Source organism: Diabrotica virgifera, chromosome 7, assembly GCF_917563875.1.
Source record: "Diabrotica virgifera virgifera chromosome 7, PGI_DIABVI_V3a".
NCBI classification, from domain to species: domain Eukaryota; kingdom Metazoa; phylum Arthropoda; class Insecta; order Coleoptera; family Chrysomelidae; genus Diabrotica; species Diabrotica virgifera.
The window spans coordinates 49,981,406-50,000,179 of record NC_065449.1 but is presented as its reverse complement, the minus strand read 5'-3'; the positions used below and the strand labels follow the sequence as shown (position 1 = coordinate 50,000,179).

At 33.2% G+C, this 18,774-nt stretch overlaps 1 protein-coding gene across 1 annotated transcript in view; it reads right to left on the bottom strand.

The window, feature by feature from the left end:
- The window catches only part of LOC126888265 (uncharacterized), a 183,656-nt gene that overhangs the window by 14,126 nt on the left and 150,756 nt on the right, over positions 1–18,774 (bottom strand). The window contains exon 3 of the mRNA XM_050656372.1: positions 11,282–11,377. Coding sequence (XP_050512329.1) covers positions 11,282–11,377 — 96 coding nt within the window. The remainder of the gene's footprint in view (positions 1–11,281; positions 11,378–18,774) is intronic.

Below are 18,774 nucleotides of genomic sequence, written 5' to 3'. Positions count from 1 at the left end.
AAAACATGAGAAATATGCAGCATATATATGCATATGCATTTTGCATATAATCCAGTCTTTAGGCATAACCCAGGAATCCAAAAAACACCAGGATACGGCACTTGCCCCAGTGTGTTTTTCGGACTGTTTGCTTTTGCTGCCACATTTTACATTCACTACAAACCCTGAAGAGGACTAAATCCTAAACGGGGACAATCATTGAACGCATTTCTACATAGCATTATATCTATACACGCAAATCAAACAATGATAGTAGTAGGTAGACCTTTGCGAAAAGACCCAAATGAGAAGTAATATTTAATACTAAATTTACGTATTAATAAGGTAACAGTAGGAGCTCATTTTTTGTAACAAACAAGCAATAGAGCAAAATAAGAACATGAAAGTTTTGAAGAACGTAAGCGTACAAAAAGGAAAAATAGAAATCAACAAACTAAGAAACAGAACTGGAAAAGAAACTACAAACAGAGATGAAATATTAACAATAGTCGAAGAGTTCTACACAGAGTTATACAAATCAAGAAAAAAAGATGACAATGCGCAACCTCCAATTACAGTAAAAACTGGGGTATTAAATCAAGGATCGGATTTAATGCCCGATATAACAAAATCAAAAATCAAAGAGGCTCTGAAGAAAATGAAAAATAATCGAACCCCAGGTGAAGATGGAATAGTATCAGAAGCACTAAAAATTGGAGGAAATATACTACTTGAAAAAAATTAAACAACTTTTCAATATCTGCCTTCACAACGCCAATATTCCAACAGACTGGAACAACGCTACTATGATTCTATTACACAAAGCAGGAGACAAAGCCAATTTAGAGAATTACAGACCGATTAGCCTCCTCAGCCATTTATATAAGGTATTTACGCGAATAATAGTTAAGAGAATGGATAGAAAGTTAGAGACTTATCAACCAAGAGAACAGGCAGGATTCCGAAAAAATTACGGAACAAATGACCATCTACAAAGTATAAAACCCTGATAGAGAAAGTAGTGGAATACAATAAACCCCTAGTTCTACTTTTTATCGATTTTCATAAAGCCTTTGACACAGTTGAACTTAGCAAAATATTACAGGCGCTTAAAGAATGCAGGCTAGATTATAGGTATACAAAATTATTACACAAAATATACTTACAGGCAACAACCACTGTCAAATTACATACTAACAGTAATCGCATAAAAATAGAACGGGGGGTTAGACAAGGAGACCCAATGTCACCTAAACTTTTTAATACGGTCTTAGAACATGCTTTCAAGAGTTTGGATTGGATGACAAAGGGAATAAAAATAGATGGAGAATACCTAAACAACTTACGTTTCGCCGATGATATAGTCATAGTAGCTGAGGATCTAGGTATGGCAAGAGAGATGGTACAAGAACTCGTTGTAGCTACAGAAAATGTAGGTTTAAATATAAACATCTCGAAAACAAAAATAATGACAAATTTGGTACCCAACCAGAACATCAGTATTGGTGGGAAGGAAATAGAACTCGTAGATAGATATAAATACCTGGGACATGAAATTACGATTGGCAGGGATAACCAGACTCATGAGCTGAAGAGAAAAATCGGTCTTGGGTGGGCAGCATTTGGAAAACTGAGAGAAACTTTTAAAAGTGAGTTACCAACATGTCTAAAGAGAAAGGTATTCGATCAGTGCGTCCTCCCAGTCTTGACGTACGGATCAGAAACACTTACCTTAACTAAAGCCTCGGCTACCAAACTAAGAGTCACGCAGAGAAGAATGGAGCGGTCAATGTTAGGAATAACTCTGCGAGACAAAATCAGAAACGAAGAAATCAGGAGAAGAACAAAGGTGACTGACGCCATCGAGAGGATAGCCAGGTTGAAGTGGAGATGGGCAGGACACGTAGCCAGAATGACAGATGGGCGATGGACGAAGAGGTTATTGGAATGGAGGCCAAGAGAAGACAAGAGAAGCGTCGGTCGACCGCCTACAAGATGGACTGACGACTTAAGAAAGGTAAATAAAAACTGGATGAGGGCGGCGCAGGATAGATGGGGTTGGAAACGAGGGGAGGAGGCCTATGTTCAGCAGTGGACTTTTGAGGCTGGATGATGATGATGATGATGAGGAGCTCATTTTGTAGTGACAAAAGAAAAAAATAATAAACCAAACCAAAACTGAACTGTGTTAAAGGAGAAGGGCATTAACAAATCAAATAAGATAATATTTTTATAACTTACTAAACCCAACGAAAGAGTGCCAAAGACGAGAAGCCGGACAGTGTGAAGATTCTCGACAGCCGGATAGATGGTAAAAAAATAGTTAATGATTTAATTTAGTTAAGTTGTTCTTGTAATAACATGTTTTTTATGTACTTTCTAAAGTTCACCAGAGACAAGTTTTTTGTTCTTGTTGGCAGCCCGTTCCACATTTTGACAGCTAGATAAGAAAATGACTTTTGGAAAGCCGCAGTTCTGTGACGCGGAAGAAGAAATATTCCAGTGTTCCGTGTAGTATGTATTCTAGACAAAGCTGAAACTTTTTTTAAATATGGAGGTTTCCTAGTCTTAACAATTTTGTATATAAAATTATACATATGTTGTCTTCTTCGATAAACCATTTTGAGGATGTTATGTTGATTAAGGTGAGGAGTTATATGGCGATTATACGGAATTCTATATGAAAATCTTACACAACTATTTTAGTGTAGGAAATAAAGGTTGAACCTTGCAAAATGGACACAAATCCGGTTTTATTTTTTTTCTGGTATATCAAGGGGTGCTTATTATAAGACTAACTTTTTCTGAAAAAATTTCGCCCCGGAACCCCCATTTTCACCCCTTTAAAGGGGGTAATTTGTGGTTTTTGCGGAACGTAGCCATTCCTGTACCTTTTACAAAAAATTTCTTGTATAGAAATATGAAGAGGACTATATTTTCTACGATTTATTTCCCAAAAGCATCTGTCTATCATCCACCGTTTAGCGGGGGTGGCGCCCCAAAGTTGACAAGTTTTTAAAAAAGATGTTTTTAAAAAAAATATATTTTTCCCTAACTGTAACGGAAATTAAGAAGAAATCCTGCGGCAATTATTTACAAATAATTGATTGATTTTTGGTATAGGTTTCACTTAAGGGTAATAGCCCTTTTTTTAATTACAGGCTGTTAAATTTTAAAAAACCCCTTTTTATACCATCTGAACCGTTTATGCTAAAGTAAAAATGCTTTCAGCGATTACCTATGTACTGGTGTTATTTACAAATTTGTATAATGCACCCCCATTTTTTCCCCGGAACCACCCCAAAAAAAAAGAAGAATTAATAAATAAAGTGATTTTCTTGGAATCCTTCACACACAATACCCTTTATTAATATGCTTCACATATCATTTTCTGCATGTTATTATTACCCATGCATGGACATCAAAAGCGATTTCCTAGTGCCAACCCCTGTAGCCAAAAAAAAAATAAATAAAATGGGGGGTTGAATTTTTTTTTTGTTTTTTGCCTTTTTGATCCACATGGCATAGGCTTTATCAATAGTCCTTTTCAAAAATATATATGGTAATTGCAACATTCCTGCGGAAACCATCCCTATCCTTGAAAATATACTGCAGAAACTACCCCTAGCCCTTGGCGAGCATGTTTTTACGATTTTCTCATTACCTATGCATTCTTTTTAAACAAATTATACAGGGTTCAAGACCACTATTTACTCTAAAAATTAGGTGCTATTCATTTTTTTCGTATAAGCAACCGTTAGGGCACAGTGGCGCCGTAAACCTCATATATGCTTTGGCGGGCTCCAGTTTTTGTTTTTTATTTCGTCATCTGTTCGTTTGATTAATAAAGTACTTATGTAAAATAAAACAACACAGTGTAACCTACAAATTTTATGATCTATGCACATTTTACATTCTTTGCGCCCCAAAGCCACAGTGGTGGCCCAAAATAAATTTTTGCATAATTTTATTAAAGTAATGCTGCTTTAATAGCACAATATTCACCCTTAAGTGGTCACTAAGGAATGGCGGATCCAGGGAGGGGTGATGGGGGCGATCATCCCCCCTCTTAAACCAAGTGGTATTATATTTAAAGATTATAAAATTATTCATTTATTTTTATAAAAATTTAGCCAATTGGCAACCCCCTCTTAACGATGCTGGATCCGCCGCTGTCGCTAAAGCATAAAAAGTACGCCATTCTTATAAAAATAATAATATAATATAAGTATTTCTATAAAAATAAATGAATATTTTTATAATCTTTAAATAGAATATCACTTGGTTTGAGGGGGGGGAGGGTGATCACCCCGATTGCCCCTCCCTGGATCCGCCACTGCTTAGCGACCACTTAAAGGTGAATATTGTGCTATTAAGGTAGCATTGTAGGTGGCGAAAAAATGCAAAAATTGATTTTGGGCCACCACTGTGGCTTTGGGGCGCAAAGAATATAAAATATGCATAGGTCATAATTTGTAGGTTAGACTGTGTTGTTTTATTTTACATAAGTACTGTATTAATAAAACGAACAGGTGACGAAAAAAAAACAAAAGCTGGAGCCCGCCAAAGCATATCTTAGGTTTACGGCGCCACTGTGCCGTAACGGTTGCTTATACGAAAAAAATGAATAGGACCTAATTTTAGAGTAAATAGTGGTCTTTAACTTTGTATAAGTTTTGTTTAAAGAGAATGCATAGGTAATGAGAAAATCGTAAAAATATGCTCGCCAAGGGATAGGGGTATTTTCTGCAGTATATTTTCAAGGATAGGGGTGGTTTCCGCAGGGATGTTGCAATAACCATATATATTTTTGAAAAGCACTATTGATGAAGCATATGCCCATATGGATCAAAAAGCAAAAAACAAAAAAAAAATTCAACCCCCCATTTTATTTATTTATTTTTTGCTACAGGGGTTGCACTAGGAAATCCCTTTTGGTGTCCATGCATGTTTAATAATAACGTGCACAAAACGATATATGAAGCATATTAATAAAGGGCATTGTGTGTAAAGGATTCCAAGAAAATCACTTTATTTATTAATTCTTCTTTTTTTTTTGGGTGGTTCCGGGGAAAAATAGGGGTGTGTTATACAAATTTGTAAATAGCACCAGTACATGGGTAATCGCTGAAAGTCTTTTTACTCTAGCATAAACGGTTCAGATGGTATAAAAAGGGGTTTTTAAAATGTAACACCCTGTAATTAAAAATAGGGCAATTATCCTTAAGTCAAACCTATACCAAAAAATCAGTCACTTATTTGTGAATAATTGTCGCAGGATTTCTTCTTAATTTTCGTTACAGTTAGGGAAAAATATATTTTTTTTAAAACATCTTTTTTTAAAACTTGTCAATTTTGGGGCGCCACCCCCGCTAAACGGTGGATGATAGACATATGCTGTCGGGAAATAAATCGTAGAAAATATTGTCCTCTTCATATTTCTATAAAAAAATTATTTTGTAAAAGGTACAGGAAGGGCTACGTTCCGCAAAAACCACAAATTACCCCATTTAAAGGGGTAAAAAGAGGGGGTTCCGGGGCGAAATTTTTTCAGAAAAAGTTAGTCTTATAATAAGCACCCCTTGATATAACAGAAAAAAAATAAAACCGGACTTGTGTCCATTTTGCAACGTTCAACCTCTGTTTCCTACACTATTTTGGATTTTTTGGATTGACTTTTTAAGTAACCAAGATATAGAGTCGCCATAAATTCCGTCACCATAATCAAACAGGGACAAGACAAGAGTGTTGCAAAGATAATATTTTTGTTTAGAGTTAAGTATTTTTTTATTTTATATAAATTTTTTAATCTGAGATATCCTGCAGTTAACTTGTTCTTTACATGTTTTTGGAAAGAGAGTTCATTATCAAAGATAACGCCCAAATTTTTGCATGTTTTACGGTGGGGATTGGGTTGTTATTAATGTTAATTTTTAATGTATTTTCGATAAGTTCTCTGGCATTTTTATTTTTATTTATAATTATTATTTGCGATTTGGATGCATTTAATTGTAAATTGTGATTTTCTGTATAGGAAGATATACATTTAAGGTCCGCATTTAATTTATTTTGAGTGTCTATTATAGTGTGTTTATTTATAGGTATTTAGGTATTTTTAACTGGGAGTCATCAGCAAACTGCTTAAATTTGCAGAATTTAATGCAGTTTTTCATGTCAGCAACATAAATAGAAAATAACAGAGGTGAAGTTACCGAACCTTGTGGGACGCCATTGTTAACTAATTTAAATTCTGACTTGTCAACACTCGAGTCTTTTTTAACAAGAACACAACTAAATCTATTCGTCAGTAGGTTTTGCATGAGACTGACTGCACTGTTAGAAAAGCCAAAGTAATGAAGTTTGGCCAATAGCATCTCGTGACCAATAGTATCAAATGCTTTACTGAAATCCAAAAGGGTCATAAAAGTACTATTTTTTCGTTCTTCATTTTCTCTGATGTCATTCAAAATGCTGACTAGTGTTGTAGTGGTACTAAAATTTTTCCGGAAACCTGTCTGACAATCAGGTATTATTTTGTTAATTTCAACAAATGACTCAATTTGATTATATAAGTTCTTTTTAAAAATTTTAGATAAGACAGGAAGTATACTTATTGGTCTCAGATCTTTCAAATCCTTTGGTTCAGGTATTTTAGGTAATGATTTAATAATAGCTTTTTTCCAGCCCAATGGACAGAATGAATTCAAAATGCACGAATTAATTATATTCAGTAATGCATCTGCGCAAAAAGGGTAGCATAATTTTATATCTATTATTGTTAACCCATCGTCACCAGCTGCATTAGACGATATTTTGGAGACGATTTTATTTAAACTTTCCCTGTCCAATAGTGTAAAATTAAACACGTCAGTGTTGTCTGTAAGTCTGTTGCTTTTATAAAATTCTATCAAATCTGTAGAAACTGTGTTGTTTTTGTTATCAATTTCTGAAAAAAAGTTGTGTATATTTGTCGCATTGTTAAGATTACCTGGTATATATGATTTATTTTCGTTATGAGTAAGATTGAGTTTTTTTGCTGTTTTCCAAAATTCCTTCCCTTTACTCTGCCCGAATGTATTAAAAAATATAATTTTTTCCCGTATTATAGCATGTTTGGTAAAATTCCTTAATTGTCTGTAGTACTGTAGAGATCCTTCCGTTTTGTACTCATATATTTCTTATGTGCTTTATCTCTAAGCTTAATCAACTGCTTTATGTTGGTAGTTATCCATGGCAAATAAGGTTTTTCGGAAATTTTCTTGGTTTTCACTGGAGCATGCTTATTTAAAATTTTATTTATGTTAGACGTGAAAATCTGAACTTTTTCGTCAATACTATCAGTCACGAAAAACTGCCGCCAATCCAGCATTCTTCCTTCTTCCATTAATAAATCATAAATTATGTTATTGTAGTCTCTGTAGGTTACAGTTCTTTTTGTGGCAGGTTATTTTAGGCAGATTCAGTATTGTGTAGACCAGGTTATGATCCTTCACACATTGAGATATTGCCAATGGTCCTGATTTTATAAATTGTATGTTTTGACCAGTAATAATAAATTATATCGATTAAACTAGATGTGTTATCTGTAAAATTAAACCTCGTGGGCTCTTTAATATGTTGATTAAATTGTAAAGTTTGTAACAAGTTTTTTAGTCTGTTTGGGTATGTTGTATTACTTAAAAAGTTGATATTTAAATCGCCGACAATAATAATGTTCTTATATGCAACGGTTACATAACCCAATAAATCCTCAAACTGGTCCAGAAAAAACAGATTCGCTTACAGAAGGTGGCCTGTAAATATTAATAAGTATATAGTTTATATTTTTTACAGTGAATTCTATGGCAATGTGTTCAAAAAAGGGAAAGTTTAAATTAATCAAAGAAAATTTTATATTATTTTTAATATAAAGTGCAACGCCACCCCCTCTTGCTAAGCTGTCCTTTCTTACAAATCTATATCCCGGAAGTCTGTAGGTGAAACTTGGCATGTCGGAGTTTAGCCATGTCTCAGTCAATCCCAACATGTCAATGTCCAATTCCATCATATAGTTTGTAAACTCGTCAAAACCAGTATTTAAAGATCGTACATTTAAATGGCCTACTGAAAAATTACTTAAGTTGCTTATTAAAAAATCGTCGTTATTATTTTCCGACTGTCGAGTGCCCAAATAATTAGCCATATCCCATAAAAGCTCCTCTCTCCGCACCAATGTAGGTCAAGTTACCTCTATCCAGATTACACAGTTCAGTTTTGCCCAAAAGATTATTTAAAAAAGCTTTAATAACTAAAAAAATTGCCTTAGCTAAATAATTCATAATTTTTCAATTTTATCTCATAACCCGCCTATTTAACTTTATCGAAGTAGTAAGTAAGTACATCAATACATTTAGAGGGTTTTCACCCTAGTATTTCTTTGGTGGCTCAGCTGGCATTCAACCTGTCTAATAAAACACTGATGATAATTTTTTAATAAAATCGAAAACGTTTTGTGATGTAGCCCTTAAAGAGATTTAAAATTTTATACCTTTTACAAAGGATTTTTTCCAATTTTTATGATTGATGGTATACAGCCAACTACGGGAAAAATTTTCTTTTCCTTGTGGATTTTATAAAAATAATCAGTGAAAATCAAGAAAGGGGGAAAAAGAAACTTGTTGAAAGAGCCGCACTTGCATCCGAAGAAATGTGTATTAGTCGGAACTGACTTTAATAATACTTTAATAACGTTAAGTTTTGAATATCTTTATGACACTCAAAAGTGTCTGAAAAGTTCCTTAAAACTCACCATTGTAACTCTAATTTTTTTAAATTACCCCCAAAGCCCCTGGTACTCCTCCCCAAAAAAAATTCATGGCCCCTCCCGAAAAGCGGTTCTGCATCCGCCCCTGGTATTGATATAGTCCTTCCACTCTAACTTTTCCCATGCATGAAAGTTTTCACGAATTACCTTTTATACATGTCTCTTTTTAACTCACAGAAACTAGTATCGCAAAATGAACCCGCTTTTCCACAGAAATCACACAACCAAAACAAGGATAAACAAAATAGATTGTCTTTGACAGCTTATGAATTTTGACGTTTATAATTTTAATTTTCAATGACAGTGACAGTTTACTGGTTTAATTGCATTTATTTTTTATTTGGTTTTATAAGTCAATAAAGTTTTATTTATTTATCAATAAAGTTTACTCAGTTTTATATTTAAAAAGAATAAATGTAATATTTCAATGAAATAAAGGAAGAGTTGCAATACTGACTTTTAATCCCCAGACAAAGACGAGTATTAGTAATATCGTAGTGTTGGTAACTCAATTTGTGAAAAATTTGCACTTGTATCACTGTTTCCCCAAAGGTGCGATATATTAAAAATATTAAAAATGTATTTATGTAATTCACTCGATACTTGTGTATTTCTCAACAATAGGTAGTATTAAATCTTCTTAACAATATTACCTTTTTGTTATGACTGTTTTATAATTTATTTATTATCGTTCTATATTTAGCTTCATAGGTCTTTTCTTTATATTTAATGTTGATTCCATCAATCTCCTCAATAGCGAAAAAAGATTAAACACAATAAAATAAATTTATAAAATAAGTTTACGGGATAATAGCCATTCCCTAAATATTACCACGTATTATCACATCAATCTATACATATTAATATAACCACATTTAATAAATACAATTATTAGGTACACATTAATCTTCTCAATAATGAAAAAATATTAGACACTTCAATAAAATAACTCTATAAAATACGTTCACGGGATAATAGCTATTTCCTAATTATTTACCTAATATATACCACATTTAAAAAATACAATTATTAGGTACACATTAATCTTCTCAATAGTGAAAAAATATTAGACACTTTAATAAAATAACTCTATAAAATACGTTCACAGGATAATAGCTATTTCCTAATTATTACTACTGACACTCTGACAGTACAATACGTATCAATGACCTAAACATCGACGAACGCTTCACTTTATTTTTTGATTTAAAGGAATGAGCACATTGCTGCGAAGCTGCGATTAATCGGTGCGTCGATGAAAACATCGCAATGCGAAATTTTCGCAAGACGACCGGCCACAACGATTAACAAAAACCAACACATCGCGCATCGGTGCGATGATATCTCCCAGCGACATCATTGGTACTGCGTTATATCAAATGTTATATTTTGTTAACGCAGCCGCCTGCGTTTTCTGTCGTTGTCGTTGGAAATTTGCAATGGTTCCTACAGAGAAATTAATAGAATTGGTTAAAAATTATTATATTCTTTATGATTTGGTATACGTTGATTATAAAAACATCAGAAAGAAGGATAAAATATGGGATGAAATACGCCAAGAGATAGACAAATCATGTATTTTGCCAACTATTTTAATTTATAGTTTTTATTTATTTTAATTATAATATTATAATTTATTATGATAGCGCACCTAGCAAGATCAATTTTTCCTCCGATTCTGAAGAACCCACTACGGTTCAATATGATCAATGAGACAAAATGCGTCGTCGTGACAGCGATTAGTCGCAGCAATGTGTTTAGGACATGAAAAAACGATGTCGCTTATAATGAGAGATAAATCGTCTCCTCCACGCACCGATGAATCGCATCAATGTGTTCATTCCTTAACTTGTTTAAAAATAAATCGTGACGCATGGGAAAAGTTAGAGTGGAAGAACTATAGTACGAGATCCGAATCTAGAAAACATAGAAAACATATTGTATGTCTACAATGTCCCGCCTATTATGCCATTCTTAAAATCTTTGGGAAATATCATATGTTTTTAGATTTAGAGAAAAGAGTATTGTAATAATACAAAATAGACCATAACTTGTGCAAAAATTTAATTTTTCTACAATCACTTGATAAAGAAGGCCTTTTTGCTTGTGAATGGCAACGAAAAGTTGACATTTACTGAGTACCGTCACTTTATCGCTCTAGCGCGTTAAAGTTTGATAAAAGCGCTACGCGCGTCGTCCGTAGCAACCATACAATACAATCAAATTCAACATTAAAACTGACAGATATAAAAGTTTGCTTAAAATTGAAATACTAGTTTTAAATAGTTACAATAAAGTTAATAATTTAAAAATAGTTTCATTTTATTAAGTGATTGTAGAAAAATGTTGTATGTATTACCAGCATAAAGTGGCATTGCTTTCGAGTAATTACCGCGCTCCGCTTCGCGTCGCGCTATAACTATTACTCTCAAGCAAGAATGTATCATTTTTTGCTCCTAATACATAAATAATTATTAAAATTAAAAAATTGATACGTACGCGCGTAACGTTATTATATACAAGTCGCCATCTGGATACCCAGCTCAACCAAGCGTATGGTTGTCTGTCAGGAATGTTGACTGAGTAATCCCCTTTCTATAAAAACAAACAAAATTAAATAAATACAGAGATATAAATACATACATAACCGCCACCCTACTAGACGAATAGGAACATTTAAATATTACAGTTCTGGACCGTTTACTTTTTGCAATGTTTATTTTTATGCCTAGTGACGTTTAGAACGTCAGAAAATGTATAGAAACTTAATAGCCAGGGAGGTAGTGTCAAAATTGACCGGAGCATTTTAGCATGGCTGCTTTGTTTTTATTTAGTTAGGTATTCCAAAGCTTATTAACAAATGATGTGTCAGCTGGCCCAAAACCGGGGAATTTAGACAAGAAAAGGTAAAATATGAAACTTGATGGAAAAACGCTACAACTTACGTTAAATATTTTTCTAAGTGGCTTACAACTCTTAATAGCCTTGCTGACTCCTCTCCTAGCTTTCACTCAGGCAATCCGGGTTCAAATCCTGGCGTTGAATTTTTTTTAAATTGACATTTTTTTTTGAAAAATAATTATTTTTATAATAAGGGCGTTATTCAGCGGAATACTGGATTTATTGTGTTTTGATTGATTTACACACTTTCGATAGCTATTTTCTATTGGATATATTGCGTTTGGAAGAATTGGCTGTAACCACTGGATATATTTCATGACAAAGCTATTTAATATTAAGTTGAAAGACTGATAGGTTTTGTACACACTTGAAATGAATGAAAGAAGTGAAAGAAGTATATTAAAGTGTGTAAATGTATTTTAATTTCCTTAGCTAGGCGCTTTCGACATAAAAGTCATCTTCAGAGCTAATGGTCAATATATAAAAAGTACCGGCTACTTAGGAATGTATTTTTTTGCATCGCATTAAGAAATTTGTAATTCAGGTCCACTGTACAACTCCGGCTGATGAAAGCTAGTTTTAATTTTTAGTTTTTCTATGGTAAAACAATAAAAACAACCACTGGGACGATACATACATATAAAATTTTTTTCATGGTAAAGGTTTTACCCAACCATTTTGAAGTGATATGAGCTGGAGTCACCAGCTCATATCACTTCAAAATGGTTCGGTAAAACCTTTACCATGAAAAAAATTTTATATGTATGTATCGTCCCAGTGGTTGTTTTTATTGTTTTACCATAGAAAAACTAAAAATTAAAACTAGCTTTCATCAGCCGGAGTTGTACAGTGGACCTGAATTACAAATTTCTTAATGCGATGCAAGAAAATACATTCCTAAGTAGCCGGTACTTTTTTATATTGACCATTAGCTCTGAAGATGACTTTTATGTCGAAAGCGCTTAGCTAAGGAAATTAAAATACATTTACACACTTTAATATACTTCTTTCACTTCTTTCATTTATTTAATATTAATTTAACTCAAATTCTAAAAAACAGGATTTATTGCGGTTTGATTGCTAGCTCCTCATAAAGACAAACATCCATTCTTATATACCTATTATAGAGAACAGGGAAATATTTAGATTGCTATTAAAAAATGGGGGTTGGTGATAAAAAAGTTAAAAATTAGGGTTGTATGTATCTTGTGGTTCTACATCATATTACATTAAGAAAAAACCGTTTGTCCAAAAAATAAAAAAAATGTCGGAAGGGGGTGGGGAGGGCAACCCCCTTTTTCATTTAGATTGGTCGTACTAACTCAGGAAGCTTCAGTGGTTCATTTACAACAACTTTGCTTATTAAGGTCAATTATAATATTTATGATCAAATGCATAGTTCTATTTCATAAGTTCTATGCATAATTCTATAAAAGACATACAGGTTATTTTATATTGTCTCGTCAATTTTAAAAACAAAAAAAAAATTCAACGCCAAGATTTGAACCCGGATTGCCTAAGTGAAAGCTAGGAGAGAAGTCAGCAAGGCTATTAAGAGTTGTAAGTCACGTAGATAAATATTTGACATAAGTTGTAGCGTTTTTCCATCAAGTTTTATATTTTACCTTTTCTTATCTAAAATCCCCGGTTTTGGGTCAGCTGACACATCATTTGCTAATAAGCTTTGGAATACCTAACTAAATAAAAAGAAAGCAGCCATGCTAAAATGCTCCGGTCAAATTTGACACTACCTCCCTGGCTATAATATTAACAAAGAAAGTGGACACTTAATAGATCAGCTATATTTGACTCTTATAGCTGTCATTTTGTTAAAGTTGTAATTGCTTTAAAGTATTGTAATATTCTTGCATTCTTGGTGTTTGAATAAAGATATTTTAAAGCAGAGTAACAATACTATTACATAATTAATGTATTTTTTGCATGGAAAAACAATTATGTTGAAGAGCTTCTTGACCGTAACATAACAGAGATGAATGTCAAATCTGAGAACAGACCGGATTAGCACATAAGCATAGCAATTAGGTACCTATTAGTTTATTATACCCATGTATCTAGTAGGGTGTCGCTCACTGTATAATATACTCTTAAATACAAGCTTGCTCACGTGACGGTTGCGTTATAACACTGAATCTATATATTTATTTCTGAAAATTATAGTAAAATAATTAAGTAAAATTACCTTGCGGTTTCTTCATTAATAATTATTTATAGCGGTTTAGATAAACTAAAAAGAAGATTAGTTTAAATTAAAATTCTGCTGAAAATAAAAACATAAAACCTGTTTTTTAAATTTTAACTCATTTATCGTTATATCTGAGTGACATTGATATTTTTAATCTAATTTGGATTTTTATACCACATGTTTTTCTTAAACCTTTAGGTTAGTTTTTTAGCCAACCTTTTTCATATACATACATATAATACCTACTATACACCGGGAGCTGCAATCTAAAATTGTGCGACCAGTGCGACAGAGAAAAATGACTGTGTTAGGTATAGGCATCTCTTTCTAATCGGCGGGGTTTATCAAATCGGCTGCAGTAGGAAAGTCACTTGGTGGATAAACCCAATGTTATTGGATAGACCCCGTTGATTAGAAAGAGATGCATATCCCCAATATAGTCATTTTTCTCTAAGACTAAGTTTTCACTCTAATGGCATATAAAACAATATAATGCTATTCTACATCACACCAGAATGAAAACAATGGGAACCTTCTCTGGTTACACCTCCGAGGCTTCTACAATTTGCAAGCCATACGGATGCTGAGACTAAGGAAGATGAGGGCAAATAATAAAAGCGAGAAAATCAGAAAAAAGAGAAAATCAAACAGTAAAAATTAAAAGACGTACCTATCAGATATTCATGGGCGGAATTTGGAAAATTGAGCTACATCCTGAAGAAATTTGCACAATATCTTAAGTCTAAAGTCTTCAACCAGTGTGTGATACCAATAATCACGTATAAAGCACAAACATGTACACTAACCAAAAATAATATGAATTTTTTTTAACACCTGTACGATGTTTGCATACTGCTATCTGGTCAAAAGTGACCAATTATCAGTTATTCTCTGAACTAACTTAATAACAACAAATACTTAAATCGAAGGGCATACCCTATGGCTTACTCTTATTATATCTATCAACTAATGCACTACAATTAACATGCAATAACATCACAGCACTATGCTCTGCTTTTTACACTAAACTGTTACACATTTACACTAACTCAAATGGTTTTGTCCTCATGAGTCTTCTTTTTAGTTCAGTGTTGTCATGTCAAGAAGCTGGATTGCCTCGACATTCACATGACTATGCAGCCTCTGCTCGTGACTTGCTCCTGTCCTCTTGATTACTTCGGTCACAGTTTCCATACCCAGATCCTGGTGGAGGTTGCTGTTACGGATATACCAAGGAGCATCAACAATGTTCCTCAGTACTTTGTTTTGAAATCTCTGGATAATATGTAGGTTACTAGCTTTGGTACAGCCCCAGAGTTGGCACCCATATACCCATACTGGCCTCAGTACTTGTTTATAAATGGATAATTTATTCTGAATGGATAATGTTGAATTTTTTCTAATCATCCAATACAGTTTCTTATACCTCATGAGAAAAATAATATGAATAAATTTATAAAAACACAAAGAGCAATGGAAAAACAGATGTTTTAAATACGAAATACACTTAAAGGACAAAAAACGAAACAAGTTCGAAATATTACAAAGTGAAGAACATAAGAAAAAGGTAGCCTAATCTAAATGGAAATTTGCGGGTAGAGATGCATCAAGTCAAACTAGTTTGATTTTACTCAACAAAATTTACTTGACTTGAAAATCAAACTTTTTGTATAAAAAAGTTTGACTTGACTTGATTTCGATATCTTTAGGTTTGACTTGAATTCAAACATCTTCAAACAGTTTGAAAAGTTTGAATATTACGCAACGTGTTTATTTTCAATTTTAAATGAGACCGCCTACGCCTTTATTTGTTCACTGGCGGATCATCGGGGGCGGGAGAGAGGTAGAAGGACCCCCTCCCAACAAGGTCCAAAATTGTTTTTTAACAAATTTTAATAAACATAGAAATGTATTGGCTGATACGATATTTAAACCGCAGACAGACAAATAAAACCCAATAAACGCGCCAGTTAGGATAATTATTAACAAAGTTTAATGCATATTTCGCACACCTAGTTCAATAGTGCCACAAGTGCAAAACACAATATTCTCGAGAAATGAGCAAAACGTTCTGTACCAAACGCGTTATGCCCTGTAAATAATTTATTTTGAGAATTACTGGCTTTGAAATTACAATTTAGGTAGCAAATTATACAGTTATTCACTGGATCTTATTACAATTTATTAAAATTGTGAAGAAAGTCATTTATAAAACGATACCTAGGAGATACGGCGGCAATATAATGAAGAAATCAATTGATTTTTGCAGTTGTGGCCGTATTGAACGTATTGAATAATTATATCGGTTGTATTGTGGCAGTGTATATTATCGCCACATCTCCCAGTTATGGCCATATTGCATTTTCAAAAGATCCAAAATCCGTACAGTGAAATACCGAAGTAACTTACTTTATACTTATCCAAAACAATATTTTAGTTCAGGCTGTATTGCATAAGATGGGGCATTATATAGGCAATATTTTACAGCCTTAACAAAAAATTCGAATTTTTTGCAGTTGTGGCACAATTGAACTAGGTGTGCAATTTATACATTAATTTTTTTTAAATTTAAGCTTAATATTTGTAGCCTGTATCCGAAAAAAATTTAAATTGTGGATATAAAACCATATAGACCTGGATCCCGCGTACCAAAAAAAAGTTAATTAATAGCAAGCTGAAAATTCGTTAATAGCTTAACGGTGTCTAGTCAGACAAACTTTGATGTATGGGAACACTGAAACAGAAGAAGTTTTAATTGTGGAAAAGGTTAAAAATTTGGAACGTCAGACTACGTAAACGTTCCATGTATTTTGTCGGACAGAACTTCCAATTGATTTTTTACCATTTCACTAAACTCTCATGCAAAAATGAGACTGGTGTTTATCACCAACTGGACATTTTAATGAGTAGAACACGAATAACATGTCAAATGACAGGAATTATGTTGGTTAGTAATAGCATTCTGATTTTTGCATGAGAGTTTAATGAACGGGTTACAAATCAATTGGATGTTCTTACCGACATAATACATGGGACGTTTTCGTAATCTGACGTTCCAAATTTTTAAACTGTTCCACAATTAAAACTTCCCCTGTTCCAGTGTTCCCGTACATCAAAGTTTGTCCGACTAGACACCGTTAAGCTACTAACAAATTTGCAGCTTGCTATTAATCAACTTTTTTTTGGTACGCGGGATCCAGGTCTAATAACCCTATGGTTAGTTTTGAATTTTAAAGAAATACCAACGAATATACAGCAATACTAACTTTTCTATTGTGGTACATATTTTCGAGTGAACTGGCAGATTGGTACCACATGTTTTTTCAAACTGGCCCTAAGAAAAATAAATGCCTTTTTTAAAAAAGGAAAGTCATAAAGATTCCAAATCATTTTATTTCGAGCTGTCCATTGAAAAACCAAATAGTCTTATTTTATTGTATCCCTCAAGGGCATAGGCGTAACATGTCGCTTATCAAAATGTTCAATGTATTTTAAATGTTTTAATTTTTTTCAAATCCTGAGAAAACTAATAAGAATTAAAAAAAAATTAAACGCAGCATGAAATATTACATTATTTCTGAGGGACGAACATCCCCGAAAACTTCTATAATGTTTATTTTAATGAGTTACAGGGGTGAACATAAAAAGGAAATTTTAGTGTTGTTATTAATTGCAAATATTTCATTCAAAACAAACTTTTTATTTATTCTAAGAGACTTTCGGCCCTCAGTAATAACGCAATCTTTCATTCTGCGTTTAAATTCAAAAATAGTTATTAGTTTTCTCAGGATTCGAAAAAAATAAATATCTACATTTAAACGTTTTAAATTAAAACACATTGAAAATTTTGACTTTTATGTGGCACTCAGTGTATTATTAATTTTCTTATCTTAATTGGCAACTAACATGTCTATCTCGACAAAAAAGTATATCTACTAAATAAATTATTTTTCAAACTCTTTCAAACTGGTTTGACAAACAGTTTGAATTTTCAAACCTGTACGATTGGCCAGTTTGACTTGACTTAAAATATTTGTCAGAAGGATTGACTTGAGTTTGACTTGAAATTAAGTCAATATCACGTCAAGTTCAAACATTCAAGTCAAACTTGTGCAACTCTATTTGCGGGGCACAACATCAGACACAGAGACGATAGGTGGAACAAGGAAATATACTACACTGGAGACCATACGAATAAAAAAAGAAGTAGAGGAAGACCACAGAGGAGATGGGTTGATGACTTGGAGGGGCAAGACGGTCCAAGGTAGATGAACTTAGCCTAGGACAGACACAAATGGAGACAAGAAGATGAGGCCTACGTCCTAAAATGGATAGCATGAGCTACATAGATAGATAGATATGGGTGTATCCATCTGACTGCTATCTGGACAGTCTATGTACCGTTCTTTGCTTTTCGTCATAGTAAATCAATTCTCTTAATAATCTGCTCGGATGGTACCTGATATTGTTGAATATTTCGTGAGCTCTTTCATCTATCATTCTCGGGGCTCTCTTTTGTTGCGTATTTAGTGACCCAAGATATTCCATTCGATTATCTCTAGATCACTAGCAACATTGTGGAATATGTTTAAATTGATCAACTAACAGTTGGCTTTAATTTGACACATTAATTGATCTTGAATAACAACGTTGGCTTTAATTTGACATATTAATGATCTTGAATAACAACTCTGTTGATTTTATCATAAGTATAATTTGCTTAACCTGTAAAAATATTTTAAAATATTGGATATGCAGTCAAACCCGCTTATTGGAATGGCGTTCGTGCCAAGCAAAAGTATTCCTATTACCGGGATATTCTAATTACCGATCATTACTGGCTAGTAAAACCTTTTCGGGACCTCAAATTTCTGTTCCTTAAACCGGG